General features: G+C 60.2%; 1 protein-coding gene across 1 annotated transcript in view; it reads left to right on the top strand.

Moving 5' to 3' along the window:
* Nucleotides 1–22,958, top strand: part of SORCS2 (sortilin related VPS10 domain containing receptor 2) — a gene marked incomplete at both ends in the record, with an annotated part of 422,366 nt that extends 399,408 nt beyond the window's left edge. The window contains 13 exons of the mRNA XM_080797075.1: nucleotides 4,132–4,252; nucleotides 4,950–5,083; nucleotides 5,785–5,913; nucleotides 7,713–7,884; nucleotides 12,296–12,482; nucleotides 12,771–12,904; nucleotides 13,835–13,958; nucleotides 15,216–15,328; nucleotides 15,988–16,113; nucleotides 18,714–18,813; nucleotides 18,895–18,997; nucleotides 20,492–20,595; nucleotides 22,894–22,958. Of these exons, the coding sequence (XP_080653201.1) occupies nucleotides 4,132–4,252; nucleotides 4,950–5,083; nucleotides 5,785–5,913; nucleotides 7,713–7,884; nucleotides 12,296–12,482; nucleotides 12,771–12,904; nucleotides 13,835–13,958; nucleotides 15,216–15,328; nucleotides 15,988–16,113; nucleotides 18,714–18,813; nucleotides 18,895–18,997; nucleotides 20,492–20,595; nucleotides 22,894–22,958 (1,612 nt within the window). The remainder of the gene's footprint in view (nucleotides 1–4,131; nucleotides 4,253–4,949; nucleotides 5,084–5,784; nucleotides 5,914–7,712; nucleotides 7,885–12,295; nucleotides 12,483–12,770; nucleotides 12,905–13,834; nucleotides 13,959–15,215; nucleotides 15,329–15,987; nucleotides 16,114–18,713; nucleotides 18,814–18,894; nucleotides 18,998–20,491; nucleotides 20,596–22,893) is intronic.
* Between the last annotated feature and the right edge of the window lie 1,450 nt (nucleotides 22,959–24,408).

The raw sequence follows: 24,408 nt of genomic DNA, 5'->3' as shown, positions 1-24,408 counted from the left end.
CGCAGCCTGGGGAGGCCATGTGCCCTGCGGCAGGCCGGCTTTATTGCCTGGTTAGAGAACAGTTGGCATGTTGTGTGCTTCCAGGGGGCCTCCAAGCCGTACCCCCACCGCCCTGCAGAGGCCTACGTGGATGAACCCCCAACCTTAGACCCAAAATAACAAAAAACTGCCCAGCACAGACAGTACTACCCGCCCCGCCTGGCCTCCCTCCGCTCTGAGCAGGGCCAGGCTGTCCCTCCATTAGCGGGGAGACTGGGGGAAGGGAGCCCTGAGCTCCTCTGCTACCTGGGGGGTGTGGCGGGGAGCACGGGCCTGGACAGCCCCCCATCACTGACCACCACGGACCCCCCCCACTCACCACCGCGGACCACCCCCACTTCTGCACACACGTCCCAGGCTTCAGGGAGCTACGGATGGCATGGGTCAGGACAGGAAGCAGTGAGTGTGGGCTCCTCTCTTGGGCACTTGAGATGATCGGGGTAGGCAGCCATCTGAATTCCTGGCAGATGGAAATCCAGCACAGTGACCCTTCATCGGTGGGGGAGGTGTGGGAGGGAGGACCTTTCCTGTCACCAGGACAGAGGCAACGTGGTGCCCTCCCAGCCTCTTGAGCAGTGTGGCCCCTTGCACAAGGGCTCTGGGGACGCCTTGCTGAGCACCCACTGCCTGTTACATCATGTCCTTTTGTCCTCATAAGAAATGTACACGGAAGGAGGTGTCATCCACCTCACTTCTGTAGGTGCTTAAATCTCAGTAGTTCGGCACCAAGGGAGTGGCAGGCAAGGGGCCCCTGTCACCTCAGCTCTGCCTGGTCCCCAGAGCTGGAGGCGACCCCATCATGCTGTCCTGGAGACCTTGGCTGGGGTGCTTCCCTGAACACCCAGCCACCACCATGCCCCCACCTGGGGACGTGATATGTTCTCTGTGGCCCCGCGTATCTGTGCTGTCGCAGGTTCAGGTCTGGGTTGGGGGAGTGGGTCCTCCTAGGAACACAGCAGAGTGTCAGCCTGTGTGGGAAGCGGAGGGAGGGCTCCAGCCTGGGGTCCGACACAGTGCTCTCCGTCTGGGGTGTGACGAGAAGGCTGGTGTCTGCCTCGCAGAAATGCCAGTGCTGAGGGTGGCAAGCCTGCCGGGCCAGAGGCCTCAGTTTCCCCAGCTGAGAAATGGGGACACTTTCGATCATAGAGCATTGGGCTTGGCGCTTCAGGACGCCAAGTCCCTGGTCCCACGTGTCACAGCACCAGGACTGGGTTTGGTCCCAGAAACAGCCCTATTTTTCGTCTCTTGGCCACAGACAGAGTGTTTGATCCCCAGAATGCCAATGGCCAAATTCACAGGCAGATACTATAACTTGTTAAGGAGGAGGGATCCTCCCTCACGGAGCTGCGTCTCCACACGCTTTCCAAATGCCAGCTGACACGGGCCAGGTCATATGGCACAAGAGGGAACGCACGGGAACCTGAGAGCAAACGTGTATGTCTCTGGGCTGTGGGAGTGTCCTCGCTGGGACCTGACATCCTCCCCCCAGCCCTTGCTCCTTCCTCTCTCCCTCTCTGTATCTCTGCGTCTCTCTCTCCCTCTCCATGTCTCTGTCTCTCCCCTGCTGTCCTGTTTCCTACAGTTGAGAACATTTTCTCAGGTGACTTTTATCCAAATCTACCCAAAGTTCATGTCCCAGCTGCCCGCCGCCGCCGCCTTTCTGGACGTGTCCCCCCCAGCTGGCTCCCCATTGCCCACCTGTACCTCCTGTGCCGTGCCCAGGGCCGGGGGGCTGTTTATGGGGGGGGGCTCCTGGCCCACATTGCCCAACGTGGCCCCTTCTCCCCTATTAACCGTGAGGCAATTCACGGGCTGCCTTGGGCTTGTTCATCCTAAAACTCAGAATGAACGGGGTGACAGATATTTCTGCATTTCAGCTGCGTCTCTGGGAGGACTGCCTGGAGCTGACTATGGAGATCAACCCAACCAGCCTCTTTGGGATCAGGGCGGGAGCACAGTGAGGCTGAGACTTTCCTGGGTGGGGACAATGCTCTGTGACAGTCTCACCCCGCCAGCACTAACCGTGCTTCCCCAGCACCTCGCCCCAACTCCAGCGGCCAACAGGGCTCCTCCGGGCAGTGGCCTTGGCTGCGCCATCCTCAGCAGGTCCCTTGCCAGCCTGTTTCCTTGTCTGTAAAGTGGGAATGGCAGCAGTATATTCCTCACAGTTTGGGAAAGGAGAAGGTGAGACACTGAGCCAGCACCTCGCACGTGGTCAGTAGGTCGTGTCAGCACACGTCCGATGTGCACTCGCTGTTCTCAGGATAACGTGATTTTCAGGAGGGAGACCGGTCCACTCGGCATCAGGGGGCGCCATGAGTGCTCCATAGAGAGTGTCCCTATTGAGATAGGATCCCCACACTCTGTTTCCGTAAAGCCTAGCAGGCTTTGTTCGGGAGACGGGAGACAAGGCTGACCATAGGGGTGGGTCAAGGCTGAGACAATGGGAGGCTCAGGGGCCCCAAGGACCCGAGGAGGCCCCGGCCAGCCTGCAGAGCTGGGGGCTTTCATCTGCAAAATAAAGACAGTAGTATCTACTTCAAGGCCTGTTTTGGGGAGCAGAGGAATTGCTTCGTGTGCATGTGGGTGAAGCCCCTGGTGTGTGCCTGCATACCACACAAACCATTGCCAATCCGCCAGCAGTCCTAAAAGGCCAGAGCTATGGTCTCCACTCTAAAGCCAAGGAAATGGGTACACAGAGAGAATGAACCTGCCCAAGGTCACAGATGCAGGAAAGGGGGCATTGACCCAGGCCTGCCTGGTGCAGAGCTGCCCTGTGAGAGCAAAACTCTTCAATATCAGCCTCGGACCTTCAGAGCCAGCTGTCAGGTCCCCAAGAAGATACTCAAGACACTTCTCACCTACCATCCTAGAAGGGGGTTAGGATCCTTCCAGGTCATGATTGTCCTTCACTGAGTATCCCGTCCCTGTCAGCCTGCTTGGAAGGGGATCGAATACAACAAGGTGTATCACCTCCGCCACCCAGATGCTCAGCCTCTGGTGATATATCCCAAATGCAGCAGGTTGGACTGGGAAAGGACCCAAGGAATGCAGGCTAGGCCCCTCTTCTGTGGTGGCCTTTGGAGCCCCTGAAATAGCAGTCCTTGACGAAAGGAAGGGATCTATATACATGGTAGGTGCTCAGCAAGTGACTGCTGAGGGAGAGGAGATGGTCCAAGCAAGCTGTGTGACCTAGGGCAAGTTACTCAACCTCTCTGTGCCTCAGTCTTCCTTTCTGTGAAATAGGGGTGGACTCATCTCACGAGGCTGTGGTGAGGATTAGACCAGACAGCATAGAAGGGACCCCTAGCACACCATGGGTACCCCGTACACAGCTGGCCTTTTAAGAGCACCCATGGTGTGCTATTGCCCTGCTTTCTCCACTCACCAAGGCGGGGTCCACATGATGAACAGGAGGTGAGCACAAGGCTGGGGGGTCTTCCCATCCTGCTACGGTGACCCCTTATGGTGGCTTGTTACCTTTCCTTGGATGGCTGGTTGCACCTGGAAAAAACAGCCTGTGGCCCAGCTTTGCAGAGTTGGGTGTCCATGGCTCAGGTCCCTGGCACGGTGACCTCGGTATCCGGGGACAGACCCCCCCAACACCGTGAGGCCAGCCTGGGTGTCTGTGGGTCAGCCCCCCGGTGTGGTGATGCCAACAGAGGCAAGAGAAGCACCCTGCATCCAGCTGACCCCTGTCATTTGGTGGAACAGAAGCAAGGACCGTGGAAGGCCGTAGAAGGGCCCGGGCGGCTGCTGCGGGGTCCAGGCGGCCGCTGGGGGGCCCGGGCTCCTGACACGACTGTGCCCACTTCCTCATCCACTGAGGGGAACCATGGGGGTGACCTCTACCTGTGCCGTCCGCGAGCCACAGACAGCTTGTGACCCTTGTGGGGACACTGGGGGCACCACCGCCAGGAACACAGGCCTGTAGAGGGCTGGGCACAGTGCTGGCTGGGACTCTGGGAGAGTGCAGGAGAGCTGTCACTGGGCCCGCAAGCAGGGGTGCCCCGAGGCCCCGAGGGGAAGCGGTTCCCACTGTGACACGGGCCGGGCCAAGGTGATTTCCCTTCCCTCTTCCTCCCTCCCCAGTGTCTTCGGCCACATCAGCTTCCGCTCCGACTGGGAGCTGGTGAAGGTGGACTTCCGGCCCTCATTCTCCAGGCAGTGCAGCGAGGAGGACTATGGCTCCTGGGACCTGACCGACCTGAAGGTGGGCTGGGGCCCGGGCTGGGGCAGGAGGTGGCCTCCTCTGCCCAGGCACCCCCTATCCTGCATGGCACTGGGAGCCTCACCTCCAACGGGCCCCCCAGAACCCCAGCAGCTCTGAGATACGCAGTCCTTCGGCTGGATTTTCTGACCCCTTTGGTGCCTCTGTCACGCTGAGTGTTCAGGGACACGGGGTCACAGGCTGTGATCCCACTGTGCAGTCCAGTGTGCTTGGGGTCCGGGGCTTGGGACATGGTGGGTGGATAGCACGGGGCCTGTGTCATAGATTACCAAACACCCGGGGGGGAGGCGGTCTGGGGCATCCCCACCCCGTAAGCTCAAACACATAGATGTTTCTAGAACAAAAGGTAGACTGGTCACACTAAGTGAAATAGGTAAGGGCTGGAGCGGCAACAGCACAGTGACCCCTCAGGCCCAGGGGAAGAGTGAACATAATGGGTGCTAAATGGATGCTTGTGGGTCAGGATGGGAGAGAGGTTGCTCCCGCTTGACCTCAGGCATACCACTTCTGCTCTAGCCCTCAGTTTCCCCATCTGGGAAAGGAAACTCACCCCTGTCCTCCATGGCTGCCTGGGTGTTGAGACTCAGCTGTTTTCTGGGGGCGGGCATGAACTGCAGTCCAAGCCACTGGAGGGCAATGGCCCTTCTTGGCCTGTCCTCACCCCGCGCTCCCATGGCAGGGCGACCGCTGCATCATGGGCCAGCAGAGGAGTTTCCGGAAGAGAAAGTCCACGTCCTGGTGCATCAAGGGGCGGAGCTTCACGTCGGCGCTCGAGTCCCGGGTGTGCAGGTGCCGGGAGTCGGACTTCCTCTGGTGAGGAACGCGCCAGCGGCTGGGCTCTCCATTGCCCCAAGCAGCTTCACGACCTGGCAGCTGCGGGTCAGGACTCAGTCCTCCCACCACCTTACTCTGTGCCTTAGAGCCAGGCGTGAAGCCCAGCTGTGTTCCCGGGAGGAGCGCGGGGAACTCAAGGGCACTCGGCCCCCACCCACCACAGTGACCCGCTCGCAGCAGGAGGGGCCCTAGGAACCGGGGAGGGGTCCCCAGGTGCAAGCAGTGCCCACCCAGCCCTTCTGCGAGTTCCAGAGCCTGGTTCACGAAGACTCAGGCCGCCTGCCTCCCTGGCCACCCTCAACCCTTGCTCTCCTGCTCCCCCTCATGTGCCCAACACCTCCACCTGTACCTCCCTCACTGGCATTGATGGGGCTCCTTGTGCAGTGCTCCTCCCCTGTCTTCCCCCTGGCTGTCCACTGTGCTTCCTTTGAGATTCAGTGCACCTCCTCCAGGCAGCCCTCCAGGACACCCAGGCTGGGGTCAGTGGTCTCCTGGATGTTCCTAGAACCCCTCTGCAACCCTTCTTACCTGGAATATAACCCTAATTTCCAGGCTGAGTAGGGCTGTGTGTCCCCACAAATGGGTGTATTGCAGACCCTTGTGGTGCGGACCCCCACCCGCCCCTGACCACTCCCATCCCCGCCCAAGCCTGTCTCCTGAACCCTTCTCCTCTCCTCCAGTGACTACGGATTTGAGCGCTCCCCCTCCTCGGAGTCTGAGGCCAACAAGTGCTTTGCCAGCTTCTGGTTTAACCCCCTGTCCCCACCAGATGACTGTGTCCTGGGCCAGACCTACAGCAGCAGCCTCGGGTGAGTATGGCACGGCCTCCTTGCGGTGCTGCAGGGGCAGAGCTGCAGGAAGAGAGGTCAGCCGAGGCTGCCCTATTGGCTGGGCCCCTGGGTCACCCTGGGCACCGGGCCTGCAGGGGCTCTATCTGCACCCACATGGGGCAGCATCAGGGACAGAAGGTGCTTTGAGATGGCTCTGAACAGAGAACGAAAGCGTCGGGTACATGAAGCTGTGAGCCTGTGGCTTCAGGAGGTCCCAAGGCGCTCTACCTTAAGGTTTCTGTTTCACTTTGAGGCAGTTTTGGGAGGGAAGAAAACGTCAATGGACTTATTACAAAATCCCCATTACCTCCCCTGGGGATGGGGCAGGGGCAGAACTTGAGGAAGCAGGATCAGATGTTGTAGATTTTGGCCTTAGCAATGTAAGTTCTACCATCCATCCATCCATCCATCCATCCATCCATCTTCCTTCTATCCATCATTCACCCATCATCCCTCCCTTCATCTTTCCCTCCCTCCCTCCTTTATTCTTCCATCCATCATTCACCCATTACCCATCAATCCATCATCCATCCATTCCCCTTCCATCGATCCATCCATCCAGCTCTCTCCCATCTATTATTCACTCATCATCCATCTAGTCAGCAGCCACAGCCACCTCTCTTGTGCACCCACTAGGGCTTGGCAAGCAGGGACTCTTATCAGAAGTATCAGAGCCGGGCCACACATCATGGATGAAGGATTGCGTGTCATACCATGTGACATTCTGGGCATCAAGGCACCAGGGGGGTGGGGTAGCTCCTAGACTCTATTTTCTTCTAAATTAATCTGATGTGTTCTTGTGATAAACCCCTGAATGTGTGTCTCACTGGTTGAGTTCTGGGCACAGGAGGGGGCACCAGGCTCAGGGAAGGGGGCAGAGCCAGGCTCTTGGGCCGTGATGCTAGTTTTATGGACCCAGAGTCCTAGTGTAGCCCGAGGGAACTTCACAATCAGCAAGTCAGGTGATGCCACTCTAGGCATGGTTCGCCCCGGGGTCTCCTAACACGTTCATCAGAGCCCATGGTCTCTGGACCCCAACCCCTGTCCAGCCTCCTCCCAGTCCTGTTCTCTACTCTGGCTCCAGCCGCCCATCCCAGGACCTTTGCCCATGCCAGTCCTGCTGCCTGGATGCCCTTCCCTCTCTTGCTCACCCTTCCGACTTCTGCCGAAAGCTGCTCTCTCGGGGACCGGTTCCCAGAGCTCATGGGTGGTGATTTTACCTTGAGGGAGGTAGTGTGGCGCAGTCTGCCACTCCCACTGGGCGGTCCGCCCGGCAAGAGCGGGGGCTATATGGTCCGCCCGTCCCCCTGCAAATACGCTATATGAAGGAGGCACTGGGTCAGGTGTCCTCTAACTGGATGGTGGGGGAGGGAGCCCCGAGGGGGTGCGGCAGCGTCAAGGCCACGGCTGAGCCCCGGTCTCTCTTGGGTGCATTTCTCGGCAAGGCCCCAGCATCCGGACTGTGTCCAGTCACACCCTCGGCCACAGGGACAATAGGTGTTGAGGTTGTCACAAGTCCTGTGGCCGCACAGGGAAGCGGCCAGCGCCGGAGCCGACCCCGCCCTTGCTGGCTGCCCCCCCGCCATGCCTGGCCTCTCAGCTGCGACACAGGGCAGCGATGGCCCTCGGTGGGGCTGAGAGGTGGCTGGGAGGCCAGAGGAAGCCACCAGTGAGAGCCACATCTCGCCACCAGTGAGGCCCCACCAGGCCGTGGGGCCCATGCCCTCCCCCCACCATCCCACCACAGGTGCAGACCCTGACCCTCCCTGTGGCCACAGGTACCGGAAAGTGGTGTCCAACGTGTGCGAGGGCGGCGTGGACCCCCGGCAGAGCCCTGCGCAGCTGCAGTGTCCGCTCATGCGGCCCCGGGGCCTGCAGGTCAGCATCCGCGGCGAGGCAGTGGCCGTGCGGCCTGGAGAGGACGTCCTGTTTGTGGTGCGGCAGGAGCAGGTGAGCGCCGCGTGCTGTCCCCCTGGGGCCACTCCCACCGGACAAGCAGGGGTGGTGTGGGGGGTAGGGTGTGTCTTTTCTGCCTACTGGTGCTTTGGAGCAGAATCTTCTAGGCGGGCCTTTTCCGAGCTGAGGGGGTAAGAGGGGGCCGGAAGCCCCTCCCCAGGCCCCAGGCAGTAGGGAGAGGACGGAAACCAGATTACAGAGAACTGTGAAATATGGGGTGGGTCACTGGGCCGCCGGCACACACGGCGGGGACCCTTCTGTGCACGGCAGACTGTTTACTGGACTCTGAGGCTTCTGAGATGTACTCATTCCTGTGGACGGCAATTTTGTTAAACCTCTAATTATATTGATTTAATTAATCTGGAATCTTAAGAAAAGCAGAAAATTTAAAAAGCAAAACAAAACTATTATTTATAATCCCAGAACCAAAGATAAATCCTGTAGGTAGATGATATTGTATGGATTTAATTCTATATCATATATACAAATATGTAAATTCCCTCCCTACGTTCTCTCCTTTTCTCTTTAGTACAAGTGTTACATATTCTTCTGTCTTAAAAAAGATTTTATACTCATGGTAGAACATTGGAAAAACACCCAAAATGTCAAGAATATAAATATCCCCCCAAACTCTGTTCTCCCTGAAAAGGTAACAACTGCGAGGTTTTGTATTTTCTTCTAGCCTCTTAAAATTAATATACAGCATGCTTATTTTTCTGATTATAAAAGCAGCAAACTCCCTGTAGAACATCCAAAAACAGAAATCAGAAAAACTTACCAAGAGGCAGGAAATTCAAAGCGACAGAATCGCACAGAGGAGACGCTGCTCCCACCCCCAGGGAGATCCGCCCCCCAACCGCTGTCCGCACACATGGCTCCGTTGGACACTCAGATCTTTGGTTAACAAATACACTGAATGAAGCCAGTTCAGCTTTATAACTGTGTGTGTGTGTGTGGTTTAGCACATGTCCTTCCAAATATGGTGCCCAGGTGATGACAGAAGTCTCTGGTGTCCAATGTGTGCAGATGGGGAAACTGAGGCCAGAGGGCACAGAGCTGTATGTGTGAGAGCCCATGGGCCGTGCTGGGGAAACCCCGGCTCAGAGAGGTACAGTGACTCTCTCGAGGCCACGCAGTATCAGGTGACAGAGCTCCACGTGGACAGGACCTGGTCTGTGGTCCCCAGACTTGGGCCTGGCCCGGGGCAGGTCCCAGATCCACCTGCTTCCAGGCCCTGTGCTGATGAGTCTGGTCCTGAGATTCATGCTCAGGGCCTTGGGGGTGGCCTCAGGGTAGGGATCGGGCATCTGTTACAGCAGCATCTTGATGTGGCGGGAGGACAATGCCCCCTCCCAGGGTGGGACCCCTGGACCCTCAGAGTGGACCCACCAACTGCCCAAGTTCTAGCACAGACTTCCAGGAAAAATGGCTGTTTGCTGCCCCCTAGAGACTTCCATCTGGGCAACTAGGTCACTTTGGCTGATTCCCTGGGCAGGAGCCAGGCCAGGCCAGGCCAATCAGCCCCACCGCCCCGTGGTCCCCAGCCTTGCTGCATGGGGTCGCTGGCGTGACCGAAAGGTGTCCTTGCAAGAGAGGTCTCCCGGCGCACTCCCCTATGTGGAGGGGCCGCTGACTTCCTCCTGGAGGTAGCAGGGGGAGAGTGGGAGCTCAGTGGGGGTGAACACGTACTCACGCCTGCTCACACACACTCAGTTCTCACACACTGACCACAGGAACTTGCACATGCCTTCCCCACGTGTTCAAACAGTTGTAACCAGTCACACAGACACTTCTTCATGCTGACACACAAGTCACACCCACGCGCCCTCCTGCATGGGCCAAACTGCCTGCGGAACTAGCTGGATCTGGGGCGGGGGCCAAGTTCTGTAAGCATCCGAGACTTAGAAGTAAGAGCTGATAGAGATCCCAGAAATAGATGCGCACAGAAACAGGAGTGGAAGTGTCCCAGGGGAGGGAGGACGGTCCTCAGCAAATGGACCGCCAGCAAAAATGAGCCTCAGCTGGAACCTGACGCCTGATACCAGATCGTCTCAGGATGGACCACAGAGGTCAACAGAATGTGAAAAACTAGCCGTCCTTTGGGAAAAAGATAGAAAATATGCAGATCCAGGGCCAGGCCAAGGGTTCGTAGAGTGGATGCCAAAAGCAGCATCCGTAAAGGAAATTTAGTGAATCTGACTTTGAGTGAGACACCCGTGTGCTGAGGAAAGCCCTGTAGAGAAGGTGAAAAGGGGGCTATGGAGGAAATACGTGCCTGGCACGCATCCAGTGAACGCTGGGAACTAGAACACAGAGAGTAGGAAGAAACAACGCTCCGGTTAGGAAATGGGTCAAGGACATGGAGGGTCAGTTCATCGCAGATGAGGAGCAGGTGACCGGGGAGTCCACAAATGTCATTCAGCTTCACTGGCCATTAGGGGAGTGTGACTCTAACCCCGATGACAGGTCCCTGCAGGTCTAGGAGAGTGGCCCAAGTAAGACATAGCGATACCACCAAGCTCTGGCAAGGGTGCGGAGAAGCCGGGCCCCTCATACTTGGCGGCTGGGAGCAGAGGAGGGGACCGCCACTCTGGAAAACCGGGGGGCAGTTTCTTAGAAAACTGAACACGCAACCACCCTGTGACTCAGCACATGTGCTCCTGGGCATGTGTCTCGGAGAAATGAAGGCCTGTGTCCACGCAGGACCCTGCACATGAATGTTCCCAGCAGCTTTCTGGCTGGAGAGCCGGAACCTGGGAACACCCAGACGTTCTCCAAGGGGCGTCTGTCTGAACGGTGGCAGCGGCCGCCGACTGGGACACGACTCCGCGGTGAGAAGGAGCAGATTACAGACACACCATGACCCGGGTGGGGCTCCGGAGAATTAAACTGAAGGAGAAAGAGGCAATCCCAGCGAGTCCGTGCTGTCGGATTCTGTTTATGGGATGTTCTCAAGATGACAGCATTACAGAAATGGAGGACAGAGGAGTTGGGGGCGTGACGGCGGGGGCCGGTGGTGGCTCGGTGGCTCTGTGTCCCGACATTCTGGTTTCGATGGGCGTTTGCTCCGGGCGTGCGGTAGAGGGCAAACGGGCTGTCTTGGTTCCTACAAACTATATGGAAACTGGCGGTTGTCTCAGAACAAGATGTCCACATCTCCTTGACGTGCACAAGATGCAGCAGTGTGCAGGACGGGATTATGGGGATGGGTCTCCTTCTCTATGGCCATGGCTGCTGGACTCTGTTCTGATCGTTGGCAAAAATGACAAGTTATTTTAATGAAGTAAAATGTTTAAATCGTTCAGCGGGCACCCGTCAGTGGCCTACAGGCAGGAACATGGGGTCCCAAGGCACGCAGTGACGCCCTGCGCACCTGGGAGCCACGGGGCTTCCCAGGTACGTCTGGCTTGCAGGTGGTGGGCACCAAGACCCTGTCCCCCTGGAGCAAGGCAGGCTTGAGACCGCGCTTCCCTGGTCCCCATGAGCCCGTGTGTCCACAGGAGCCCTGGACGGTGAGCCGATCTGTCCCGTGGTTCTTGCCCAGCACATGGGAACGATCGGATGGCACGTAAGCTGTCGTCCCAAGTGACGTGTGCTGCAGGCACAAAACCCCACAGGCTTCTCTCCCAGTTTCAGAGGCTTGAAGCCCGAAATCAAGGCATAGGCAGAGCCGGGCTTCCACTGGAGGCTCTGGGGAGGGATTCTTCCCTGTCTCATCAGTTTCTGGGGCGCTGGTTTCCTTGGCTTGTGGCTCTGTCTCCACGGTCTCTGCCCCATCATCATGTGGCTGTCTCATCTGTGTCCCAAGCCCCCACCTCTGCTTGTAAAGACGTGGCCACTGGCTGGGGGCCCGTCTTACTTCGGCGTGACCTCATGTTAACTAATCGCTTCTACAAAGACCCTATTTCCGAATAAGGTCCCATTCTGAGCTCCCCGGGGGACGTGGATTTGGGAGCACAGACCCTGTTCAACCAGCCACCGTATTTGTGGAACAAGTTGAGTGAACATAATTTATGGGAAAGATTTCAAGGCTCCACAGGTGTAGAATGAGGGGATCATAAACAGCGTGAATCCTGTGTCACTCTGGGTCAGCAGGAGATTATTTTGGGGGTGTTCCTGCAGGGGTAGGACGGCAGGAAGGGGTGATGGGGCAGGGGAGAGGGGCAGAGGGAAAGTGCGAGAACTCTTTCTTGACACCAAGTGGAGAAAGATACTGTTTCCATTTCCTTTCCTGGATTTCCTGCGCCACAGCCCATGCCAGGTGGCGGGTGTAGCTTCTGGGGGCCCCGGGGCCCACGCCCTTTGAGGGGAGGAGGGACAGGATGGAGAGTATGCAAGCTGCTGCTGATCCCTTGGCTGTGCCAAGGGATCCCTTGGCTGATTGGCCTTGCGGGATTTCCTGCAGGGTGACGTCCTGACCACCAAGTACCAGGTGGACCTGGGGGATGGCTTCAAAGCCGTGTACATGAACCTGACGCTGACTGAGGACCCCATCCGGCACCGCTACGAGAGCCCTGGTGTCTACCGCGTGTCTGTCAGGGCGGAGAATGTGGCTGGGCATGACGAGGCTGTGCTCTTTGTCCAGGTCAACTGTAAGTCAGCACCCCCTTTGAGGCCCAGAGTCCCCACTTCCCGGGGCAGAGAGAGAACCTGGGCCCCAGGGGCATGCAGGGAGTCCCCTGGGGCGGCAACAGGACCCCAGGCCGGTGAGCCCGTGGACAGGGAGCAGGCAGGCGGGCTCAAGTCCACGTCCTTGGCGGTGTGTGCGGTGGTAGGGTGGGGGTGATGCGGGAGGAAGTGATGAAGGTGACCAAGAAGCCCCCTCTGAAATAGCCAGGGCCTTGGTGTCCCCTAACCCCGGGCTTTCCCGCGACCTGCAGCCCCCCTACAGGCCCTCCACCTTGATGTGGTTCCTGTGGTCGGCGTTGACCAGGAGGTGAACCTCACGGCCGTGCTGCTGCCCCTGAACCCCAAGCTCACTGTGTTCTACTGGTGGATCGGCCATAGCCTGCAGGTGCGCGGAACCCCAGGGTGGCCCCTGCTGAGAGCGGGGGGCCGGGGCAAAAGGACACGTGGGGTATGACTGTGCGGAGCTGACACGAGCACAGCCTGGACTTTCTCCGGAGCCGCTGAGCAGGTCTGGCCATGTCTGCATCTGGCGGCTGCGGAAGAAAGCAGACTGGCCCCTGCTTTTTCCTGGGGAAAGAGATGTGAACAGAGCAGGTGACCTGAGTTGTGATGAGGATCACGGGAAGGGGACTGGGGGGTGCTGTGAGCCCCAGGGAAGATCGGGCCGTTTCTAGTCTGGGTGTTGGGTGTGGTCAGGGAAGGCTTCATGGAGGAGGGGACCCTTGGGGCTGGATCGGATGTCAGAGGCCTCACCCAGAGCCCTAAATTGTGTCTGGAAGCAGTGGGGAGCCACAGACAATGGCCGGTTGGAGGCCTAGAAGGTCTCTTTGGGCAGGGCTGCCCATCCTTAGCCTGAGGCCCTCAAGACCCATAGAGGGCTGTCTTTTCCTCATTCGGAGGGCTGCTGCCCTGCGTTCCATGCAGAATGACCCCAACAGTGGCTGAAGGCCCAGACGCAGAGGCCCGGGTGGGGAGGAGTGGTAGGCCCCAGGTCATGTTTCTCTGGAATGTGGAGGGTTGAGAAAGGTGCTAGGCTCTGGATTTAAATCACAGCTCAGCTACTTCGAGCCCAGCAATTCGGTCAGGTCTGGAAGGAAGGGTACACTGGGACACTTGGTCCAGGCTGCATTGGCTTAGAGCTGGTGGCTGGGGGTGGGGGGCCCTCCCCATGCCCCCCAGTGCTGCCCCCACGTTCTGACCGGAGCAGGGGAGACTGAGCATTCTCGGTGAGGCCCTAGGCAGCGGGGCGGCTGGCTGTCCCATGTGGGGCTGCCCCCTGACCCCTGGGCCTGACCCCTACTCACGTCCCCTGCAGCCCTTGCTCTCCTTGGAGAACTCCGTGACCACGCGGTTTGCAGACCCAGGGGATGTGCGCGTGACGGTGCAGGCGGCCTGTGGAAGCTCAGTGCTGCAGGACTCCACGGTGGTCCGTGTGCTGGGTGAGCCCCTTCCTCGGGCGTGCCACGTGTCTCGTCCCTTTTGGGGACCCCAAGCTCAGGTGACGTAAGCCACAGACGCCCTGGGTATGCGGCGGGGCAGCCGCAGGCTCGGGGAGGAGCCAGTGAACACTGCTCAGATGCTCCCCGGCTCCCCGGGCTCAGTTTCCCCCATCTGTAAAATAAACACAGACACGTCTCTGAGTCTGTGGCACTCATGGGCCTCACACAGCACAGACCAGGGGATGGCTGAGTGACCTGTCGAGGGCACCCGGCGATGCCTCCCAGGAGCCTGACCTTTCCTGCCACCTGTCACTTGATCCCCCTAACACAGCCTTTGTGGAGACTCAGTTCTGAATCTGCACCCCATTTTCTGTGCTCACTGGGGGTCCCCCGACCCTCAAGGGAGACATTTACCATAGGAAATTCATCCTAAGCATGGAAGAGACCCCACCCCTCACCCAGTGTGCTGTGGCCCTCCTCAGCCCACCAATGAAACCTTGTTTGGCTTTGAGAACAGCCTCGCCCATGGACAGCAGCCATCAGTTAAATATTTAGCAGGCCTGCCCGTGGCTGTTCCTTCATTCACAAACACATGCGCAGAGGGTCCTGAGCCTAGAGCTCGGGAATAGCCCCTCCCTCCCAACCCGCTGTGAGATGCTGAGTTCTCTGCCCCCCGAAGCACGCGTCCCTCAGGCCATTAATCCCAGCAAAGCCTCTCCCGTTTCCCAAGTGGGAAACCCAGGTTTCAGGAGGAACGTGGGGAGTATAGTGAGCCCCAAGTACCACCACTGGCAGGTGGCTCTGGAGTAGGCCTCTGAGCCAGGAACCCCGGGACATGTGCGGGAAAGGGAAGGTGGGGCCTCTGTCCTCGCAGGACTCTTATTCTGGTGGGGGGACCAGCCCAGTGAAGTCCGTGGATCCCTGGGGGATGGAAGCCCAGCCTCATGGGGTATGCGTGTCCCTGAGAACAAAGGGGCAGATCTCATGGTGCAGTTGCCTGGCCCTCCCTCCCTCTCTCTCTCCCCAGAGGGCACCGTTCAGCATTGTCATCGGTGCTGCAGTGATCACTCCTTGGTGCCGGTCAGTGAGGTCGGCCCTGCCTGGGCAGCTGCCAGCACAGGGAGGACTCTCATTTTCCAAAAGCAAGCTGCCATGTCTGACCGTGGGCGGTCCTAGGCCATCCCGGGCTGGCGGTTGCCGGGAAACAGAGCCCCGCTGCCCAGAGCTAACCGGCTCCCCATCTCTGCATCTCTTCAGACCAGTTCCAGGTGGTGGCTCTACGCTTTTCCAAGGAGCTGGACGCCCACAATCCCAATACCCCGGAGTGGAGAGAGGACGTCGGCCTGGTGGTGACCCGGCTGCTGTCCAAGGTGCCCCCGCCCCCGCGGGTACCCAGGAGAAGTGGGGGGTGGGAGGGTAGGGCAGAGTGAGGGGGCTGGTCTTTCTTTTGCTGCGGGACCAAGGTATCTCTGTGACCTCTGCCCACCCTGAGTCATCTCTGCTGCCAGAGGCCAAGCCTCGCTCTGGCCATGACTCCCCTCAGTCTCTTAATAATGCTGGTGATACCATCCTGAGCATTGAAGAGCGAATAGGAGTTCGCTAGATGAAAGTGCACAGAGTGGGATTCTCAGGAGGCAGAGGGACCTCTGGAAGCTAAACTCCGTGGGTTGAAGGATTTGTATGGTCAGGAGCCCTGATGTCTGGGAAGACGTTAGCCAGAGAGGGGCCTGCTCTCCTTTACCCCGGCCATGGTGTGAGGAATGGACTAGAGGGGGCAGGCCTGGCCCAGAGGAGGCTGGTGTTGGTGGGGGCAGGGCAGAGGGACCAGGAGAGCTGCAGGAGGGGAAACGTGGTGCTTCAGGGTCCTGGGGCTGTCCCCGTGTGTTCAGGGGTCAGGAATAGCTCACAGGACAGACAGCTGGGACTTGGCCAGGCCAAGATGAGTGAGAGGATATTCCTGGGGGCCCTGGAGTACGGCAGGGGACAGAGAAGGCAGGTGGCTCAGAGAGGCACGTCTGTGTCCCCACAGGAGACCAGCGTCCCTGAGGAGCTCCTGGTGACGGTGGTAAAGCCAGGACTGCCCACCTTGGCTGACCTGCACGTGCTCCTGCCCCCTCCCAGGCCCACAAGGAAGAGGAGCCCCACCAGTGACAAGGTATCCCTGCGGCCATGGGCCCCAGGTTCTCTCTGCACTGCCCAGGGTTCGAGGCCTAGTGCTGGGGGCTTGGGGGAGAAGTCTCAGTGGCTCATCATCACGGAGAGGCCCATTTCTCACAAGTCACTGCCTGACACAGGTGGCTGGCCCTCCTCCATAGGTGGCTACCCCCCTCCCTGGGACCCAGATGGCCTTCAAGGTCACTTTTGGGGACTGGGGAGGCACAAGGGCACCCGGTGCCGGACTGCCCCACAGGGGGACATGCGCCATCTCCTTTCTCATTCTGCTGGCTGGCGCTGGTCACCGCGGCCCAGGCTGACAGGGAGAACCATGGACTCCCATGGTGCGGGTCTCAGGACAGAGCAGAACTCAGCCTCCATCCAGTCTGCACACGTCTTCACTGCGTGTCTCAGCCTCCGAGTAATAGCCCTCACCTGGAGGGCCAGGCCAGGCATGGGGTGGAGACCCGAAGAGAAGTTGGAGCTTCTTCACGCCCCCGGGATGGCTGTCACTCTTCCCGAAACCAACAGCACTTGGGGTCGCGTGCAGAACCAGGACCCCTCCCGCGCGGCTGAGCCTGCCCTTAGCTGCTCCCCGAAACCGCAGGCAGAGTTAGCAGACGGCACAGACATGGGAGCACGCAGCTGTCCGTCCACATGCATGCACACAGGGAGGGTCACTGCAGCCTGGGGTGGCCACGTGTGCCTCCACAGGCCTTGTTGGATGAGATGCATCCCCGCATACCACAGGCTCTTACTCGGCTGTGAAGAGGAGGGAGCTCTGACACCTGCTACCATTTGGACAAACCCCGCAGAAGGGGTGCTGAGGGAGGGAAGCTGGTCAAAGAGGCCACCTGCTGCACCAACTCATGGATGGGAAATGTCCCTATTGGGCCAAGGCCCGGGGCAGAAGGTGGAGGTGGTTGCTGGGGGCCGGGGGCAGGGCTGCTGGCGGGCACCAGGTTTCTAGAAGGAAGAATGAAGATGTTCTAGAATCAGTGGTGATAGTTGCACAGATGCAAATAGACCAAAAACAGTGGAATTGTGCACTTGAAGGAAGTACATGTTATCTCAAAAAAAAAAAAAAAAAAAAAAAAAAGAGGAGCTCAGCTACTCCCAGACTAGTCTGAGAGAGATGCTCAAGGAGGCCATCTGGAAGACAGAGCAAGGCCCATGGCACCTCGGGGGCTGGGCAGGCGTGTCTCCTTCTACAGCTCAGTGGGAGGTGCATCAGGAAGGTCGGAGGGGACACAGACCCCCAAGGTCACTCTGGCTGCCACCCTGCCACACCCAGGCTGCCTCCTGGTCAACATGTGACTGCCTGGGCCTGACCCCCAGCATTTCCTGAAGGGCATCTGCACTGGGACCTGGGGGTCCCTGCTTATGAAGTGTCTCTGGGGGTGGGACGGCTGATGATGGAGAGTGACTGTACCCATTTCTCAGATGGGGCGCTGACTGCAGAGGCTCGGCACTGCTTGGGGAAGGCACGGCAGGGCTCAGGGACTCCCCTCGCTCTTGCCCCCCAAGTTGGTGGGAAGATGAACTAATTTTGCAGTAGTCAGGTGTGGGCACTCAGGAGAGATTTGGAAGGAGGCGGGGGGAGGACAGACAGGTGCCCCCACCCTCGTTGTCCTGAGCGCTGAGAGTAAGCCGCGGGCCTGAGGTTGGTGAAAAGTCACAGGGACTCATCCTGGCCACGGACGACACGGCAGGCCCCTGGCCCTTGCTGGGTGCCAGGTGCTGGGCACGGGGCTGGAGGCCTCCCACGAGGTGTTCCTTTGAAGCTTCACATGGACCCCCGGAACAAAGAGGTGCTGGGGTTCCCCGCAGGACAGAGCTGTGTGCCTTCCTAGATCCTTCAAATCTGGGCTGTTCTGGCTTGTCCGGGCCCGGATGTGGACTTCTCTTTTCCACAGAATGCCAGGTGCTAAAACGCTGTGCATGGAGGCTGAGTCTGGCCCCTGGGAATGTCCTGCCCAAGGCACCCTGGAGGGGGTGCTCGGGGACCGCCAGCTCTTGGGAGGCCCCCTTCCCCAAGGCCTCAACATCTGCCTGTGCGGACGAATGACCCCTGGGCACCCACAAGGGCCAGTCGGTTCCCTTCTGAGCCCCAGGAAAGCTCCCTCTCGTGAGACGGCAAGCCAGCTGTCTCTCCCACCCCATGGTCCAGCCCCATCCCCTCCTGGGCTGGCTCTCCCTCGCTGGTGGGGTCACTCCCTTGCCTGGGTCACCTGGCCTGTCCCCATCTTCCTCTCTTCTTGGTCCTCCTCCTCTGAGAAGCCTTCCCGGACCACTGCCAGGCCTGGGGGCCCTCCTGGAGCACCCCTGGTTTCCCCAGCTTTGCCACACACTATGGTCCCAACCAAAACAAGAGGCTTTAGGCCCCTGCTGGGTCACCTTTCTAAACCATTGTCGGCTTTCGGTGAAAGCTGGCTGGTGGGTGAGCATTCCCATGTTACAGATGAGGAGACTGAGACCCAAGGAGGCTGAGTGGCCCCCAGCCCCTTAGCTCTGAAGAGTCAGAGTGGATATTCGCCCAGCTCTCCGCTCCCTCCAGTGGGTTCCACGGGATCCTCCTCACTCTCCCCCTCCTGCTTTCAGAGACTCACCGCCATCCAGCAGGTGCTGAAGGCACAGAAGATCAGCTTCCTTCTGCGGGGCGGGGTCCGGGTCCTGGTGGCCATGAGGGACACGGACACAGGTAAGGGGCTCTCCCCTGCAGGGTAGGGTGGGCATGCAGCTGGATGCCCCCCACCCCGACCACCAGCTGCTTCCCTTACAGGTTCTCAGAGGCTGGGAGGCACTGGCGGCTACTGGGCAGTGGCGGTCCTCTTGGTCATTGGACTCTTCGCGGTGGGCATGTTCATTCTCTACAAGTTCAAAAGGCAAGGCCTCTTGGCAGGCCGGGCACGAGGTCAGGCCTTGGGTAGTAGCGGCAGGGGGCAGGGACTTGCGGAGACAGAATGGTTCCAGCCCCAGGAGCGGGTGGGAGACAGCTGCTTTGGACCCCACAAGCATCTTCCAACCCCACCTTCCTCTCTGCCAGCATCCCGGCCTTATCTCCCCCAGGTCCACCCTGACTTGGAGGAAGGCCCCTCGGAAAGTGGGATTTGTCATGGCTAGGAAGTGGCATCTGAGACTAGGATCCCCGGTACTGAAGCGGGGGCCCTCCTCCCAACCCCAAAACAGCATCAGGTTCCAGCTGGTATGGACAGAGCCCAGGACTTTAACCACGGGTGTCCACTCTGTTGCTCACCCCAGGCTGGGCAGACCCCATCCGGGACCCCCTGAACGGCCAGGTCTTCAGATGGATGAGAGATGCACTTGACCCTTCAAGAAGGGGCGTCCCTGCTCCCGACCCCACTCCCTTCTTACTGCTTCACGCTGTTCCAACAGGTTCCCTCAGAGGCCACGGGAGTGTGGCCTTGCCAAGTGGGACTTGTTTTAGAGCCTCGGTTTCCCGCCCTGTGGAATTGGTGCACCAGGTCTCCCTGCAGTGTTAAGGGCAAGCATCCGGCCAGCCCCTCCCATATCATGCAAGTGTGTGGGGGAGCTGGCGTCCTGGATATTTGCAGAGATGAAACAAAAAAGGAGAGGCTTCCAGCCATATCTGCCCTGTCCGGGTCTCTGTCTCAGAGTACCCTTCCTTCAGCCTGCGTGCAAGGCCCCTCCAGACCGCGGGACGGCCCAGCACAGTGCCCAGGGCCCAGCTCCTGCCCTGCCGCTGACCAGCTCCATGGCTGTCCCCACCCTGGGCCTCAGCTTCCCCATCTGTAAAAGGGGACTAAGAAGAAGGGGGTGGGAAAAGGGAAGGAGGAAAAGAACAGAAGGAAAGGGAGGAGGAGAGGAGAGGAGAGAGGAGCAGAGAGGGAAGAGGAGGGAGGAGGACAGGGAGGACGCTGAGTGGGCCCCAAAGGTGCCCTGGACAGGGGTGAGGGTGGTCTGCTCTGGAGGGACAGGAATTCGAGACCGCACAGCCCCAAGACCTGGGCAGGACTCAGCAAGTCCCTCTCGGACCCAGTGGGCATCCCGTCTGCCCCAGGAACCCATGTCCCTCCCACCCGTTCAGAGCCCGGAACACTGCTCTCCCACAGATGCTGGATGACGGGGACTAAAGGACAGTGAAACACCCCCTCCCTGCAATATGACCTCAGTCCAGTCCCAGGGGGAGCCACACAATGCACACTCGTGCCCTGGGGCTGAAGGAAACCCTGGGGCTACAGGAGCTTGCAGGAGGGAGGGCTTCCTGGAGGAGGCGGTCTGGAGCAGAGATGGGGCAGGAGAGCAGATCCAGGAGCGCTGTCTGCCCTGCGCACAGGAGTGGTCCAGGGCCCAGTGGCCCCGGGCAGCCTCCCCTGAGCCCGGCCTCCACCCAGCAGGAAACGCCCCGGGAGGACCGTGTATGCCCAGATGCACAATGAAAAGGAGCAGGAAATGACGAGCCCCGTGAGCCACAGCCAGGCCGTCCAGAGCGCCATCCAGGGTGAGGAGTTTATAGATGATGATCTCGACTCGCAGACTTTAGGTAACGCCCGCCCTGAAAACCCCCTCCCCACCCTCCTGTGGGACCTGCCGGGCCACCACTGGCCAGCTAAGGGCGAGGACGAAGCCCAGGCAGATGGTGGCGCTGTGTCCCCTCCGTCTGATGGGGGAATGACCGGAGCTTTGATCGGGGCCTGGGGACACGTGGCCCCGGAGCGCCCCTTCCAGCCACCCTCACCTGGGGGAAGGCGTCCTGGTCACTAGAAGCGATGACTGTGTGAGCATGTGTCCACCACCCTGACATGGTGCCCTGTTACTGTGGTCTGCCTGCGTGGCCCAGCGCATCTCCCCTACATCTTCCTTGAGGTGGCACTGACAGTGGCTTGAGTCCCCTCCGGGCTTCTGCGCTCAGCCTGGGCCATTGGCTCAGCGGTCAGCAGTGCCCCGCCCCCTGGGGTTGTCCCTGCAAACACCTGCTGTGGCCTCTCCATGTGGCTTGGGCTCCACACAGAGTGGCGGCCATGTCCTCAGAGCCCCTAGAGAGTCAGCCAGCTAGGTGGTAGCCACATCACCCTCCATGACCGTCACCACTGTCACTTGTGTCACGATAGATGGGTGGAGGCGACCACAGAGTCTGTTCCTCTTCAGGGGAGGGGACACGGTCTGTACCTGCGGCAAAGAGGGCCCAGACCACACTGTATAAGGAGCATGACACGTCCCCAGAGGGGAAACTGAGGCTCTGGGAGCTTCCCGGACCTCCAAGGTCTCTTGGAGCTTGTGCTGATGGGGCCATGGCTCTGCTCAGCTTTGGGGGTGGGGTGCGTTGAGCATCTCGTGGATTGTCCCACGTCGGCCAGCCTGGGAGGCAGTCTCCTTTCCAGAGGCGAGGACACCCAGGTGCAGGGAGATAAGGTCGCCCCACTGGTGGGGAGGGACTGGGATCCCTGAGCCCATGCGCTCCCTCTGGCCCTCCCAGTTCCCACTGGTGCCCCGTGGCACAAGGGCCCTCATCTCCCACACTTGCCAGCCCTGTCGCACTCCCCGGGGGTGGTGCCTCTGTTCCCTCCTGGGACATGGCAGCCACTCTGACGTCCTGAGCGTGGGCTGCATGTCGGTCCCTGGGCTGAGGGGCTGCCAGGAGCCAGGTCACTGGACAGATGAGAAACCCGAGGTTCAGAGTGGTCACACAGCCTGCCACCTCCCTTAGCTGATTAGAGCCTAGTTTAAGCCCAGCTCTGCAGCTCCAAAGCCTGTGCCGTCCCCAACACTGCAGCGCCCAGGCTTGGGGTGCCATCCCTGTGCACCCCAAAGGCCCCCTCCACCACCCTCCCCTGCTTGGGGCTCCCCACTGCCTCCCACGTCAACTGGTCCCTGCCTTCATGCAGGTGGTATCACAGCCCCATGACCAGCTACAGAGGCTCCCAGGCGACCCGGGGCCTCCCAAGCTTGGCCGGAGGGCGGGGTGGCCTGGGAAGACCCGAGCTTAGCTCTCCTGCCTGTGGCCCCTCTTTGCTATCAGGCTCCTGAAGAACAATGAGGGCATAATAACAGGTTGTTTTAATGGCACACTTAGTATGCACCAGGTGCTTTTTCCCATGTAATCCCCATGCGGTCCGCAGAGGGCGGCACCGCCATGCCCATGTTTCAGATGACAAAACCAAGGTCGCAGGGTGATGGACCTTGACGAGGGTCTCACCCAGCTGGTTGGGCTCGTGGGCCCGGCATGCTGCAGCTGGGCAGCTGCCACAGAACTGTGAGCCGCCTTCTCCTGGTGCCCCTGGGGTGGGGGGAGGCAGCGCACAGACACCACTCTGGGTCAGGCTCCTCCCCTCCACCAGCGGGCCAGGCCTCTGTCCCCTGACCTCCTGCAGCTGTCCCCTCCCAGGACCAGGCCTCCCCAGGAGTGTCCTGCAGCGCCCCACCCCCACACAGCCCTTCCCACCACACAGCCCTCCCACAGCCCCTCCCCCCGCAACCCCTCCCCCCAGCCTCTCCCATGGCCCCCTGCCCTCCCTGCTATGGTGCAGGTGCCTATCTGCTGGCCTTGGCATCACCTTCTGAGGCCTGCTGGGGTGCAGGGCTCAGGAGGGCACCGGGAGAACCCACCCTATCACGCGCCCAGGAGAGACCCCCACACCCCCAGCGCGCTCGGGCACCCCCCGCACGCCGGAAGGACCCTCGGACCCGTGGGATTCCCCCCAGGTTGGCTGCGGGCGCTGCTGAGGCCACCCTGGGTCCCCACGCCGTCTGTGGGGGCGGGGGGCGCGTGTGCTCACGGGCGGGCGTGTCTGTCTCCCAGGGAATCACTCCGGCGTGGTCCTGAGTATCAACTCCCGAGAGATGCACAGCTACCTGGTGAGCTGATGTCCCCGACGCCCTGCATGGGACACTCGCCTCTGCGCCGTCTCAGCCCCGGAGGGCACCGGTGCCCGGACCCGCGTCCCCTCGGAGACCTGCGGAAGCACCACCTCCTCCAGCTGTCCCCACGCATGGGGGACAGACGTCCCCTCTTCAGCTCACGCCCGCCCAGCCCACAGGACGCACGGGGAGGGGCCTGCAGACCCCTTCCCCGCCCCCACCCCCTGGACACCAGGCCCAGGGCGCCTCCCTCTCCCCACCCCGCTCTGGGCTCGTCTCTGCCCCTAGCCCCCTGTGGACCACCAGCTGCTCATGCCCATTGTCCCAGCCCGAGGCCTGGCCTCCCTAGGGGGAGGTGAGCCCATCAGGCTGTCCTGCCGGGCCCTGTCCCAGCACAGGGCATGGGAGTCCTGCTTTCTTCTTCATCACCCCGTGGAGGGCAGCTCCTACCCCGCATGGCCTCCTTCCTGGGATGTCCCCCAGAATCCAGAAAGCCTCTGCCCCAGGCCCCACCCCTGCCCCAGGCCCTCTGAAACAGCCCTCCATGTCTCCCTCTTTCCGCCTCTTTTCAAACTGCAGATGATGTAAATACCTCTCTAGGCAGCTGTTTGCGTTTTGGGGGGTCGCTCCCCTTTCTAGTCTCAACGGCCAGGCAGTAGCCATCTGCGCCAGGCAGTAGCCATCTGCGTTGCTTTCTCAGAGGCCCCTGCTCGCCGACCCTTCCTGGAGGGCCCAGCACCACTCCTCTGCTTCTCCAGGCTCCGTTCCTAACCTAGGGCCCAGAGGGGCCAACACTCTCCCAGCTTTGTCCCCCCTGCCCCCGCCCTTGCGCTCCCCAGACTCCCCGCCCACCCACCAGGTCTCCTCCTCCCCACAGGCATGGAGGGAGTCCCCCCGCCCCAGGGGCACCACGGGTCCCATGCTTCCCAGCAGTTGGAGGAACCTGGGTGGGAGCCCAGGGACCAGCCAAGGTTTTGGATGGCAGAGCGGAAGGGCCCTCCAGGAGTCCGCCCCTCCTTCTGAAGGTGGAGAAATTGAGGCCCAGAGAGGGAGTGACTTTCCCCAAGTCATATAGCAACACCACAGCCACCGAGGTGCCCCAGGGACCAGCCCTGCCCCTGTACCCCAGTGCAGGGAGTCTGCTCACTCACAGATGCCTAGAATCAGGGACGCTAGCCTCAGTCTACACATGTGAATATATGGGGGGGGGGTGTTCACCTTTTGCCTTGAAACCGGAAGTCAGTATTCTCCCTCCCTCCCTCCCTCCCTCCACCCTTCTGCCTCTCCCTGTTGTCTTCCCTCCTTGCCCTCCCTCTACCCCTCCTCTTCTCCCCTCCCAGCAGGGCTCTCCCTGGCCCAGGGCCTTTCCTTAGGGGATGGGGACACCAGAGCCCAGACTAGGTGCTCCCGGGCTCCTAGTGAGTCCAGAATGAAGCCTAGCAGGGCACTGCCCCAT

Source organism: Martes martes (assembly GCF_963455335.1).
Source record: "Martes martes genome assembly, chromosome: 2".
In the NCBI taxonomy this organism is placed as follows: domain Eukaryota; kingdom Metazoa; phylum Chordata; class Mammalia; order Carnivora; family Mustelidae; genus Martes; species Martes martes.
This window is presented reverse-complemented; position numbering and strand designations above follow the sequence as displayed.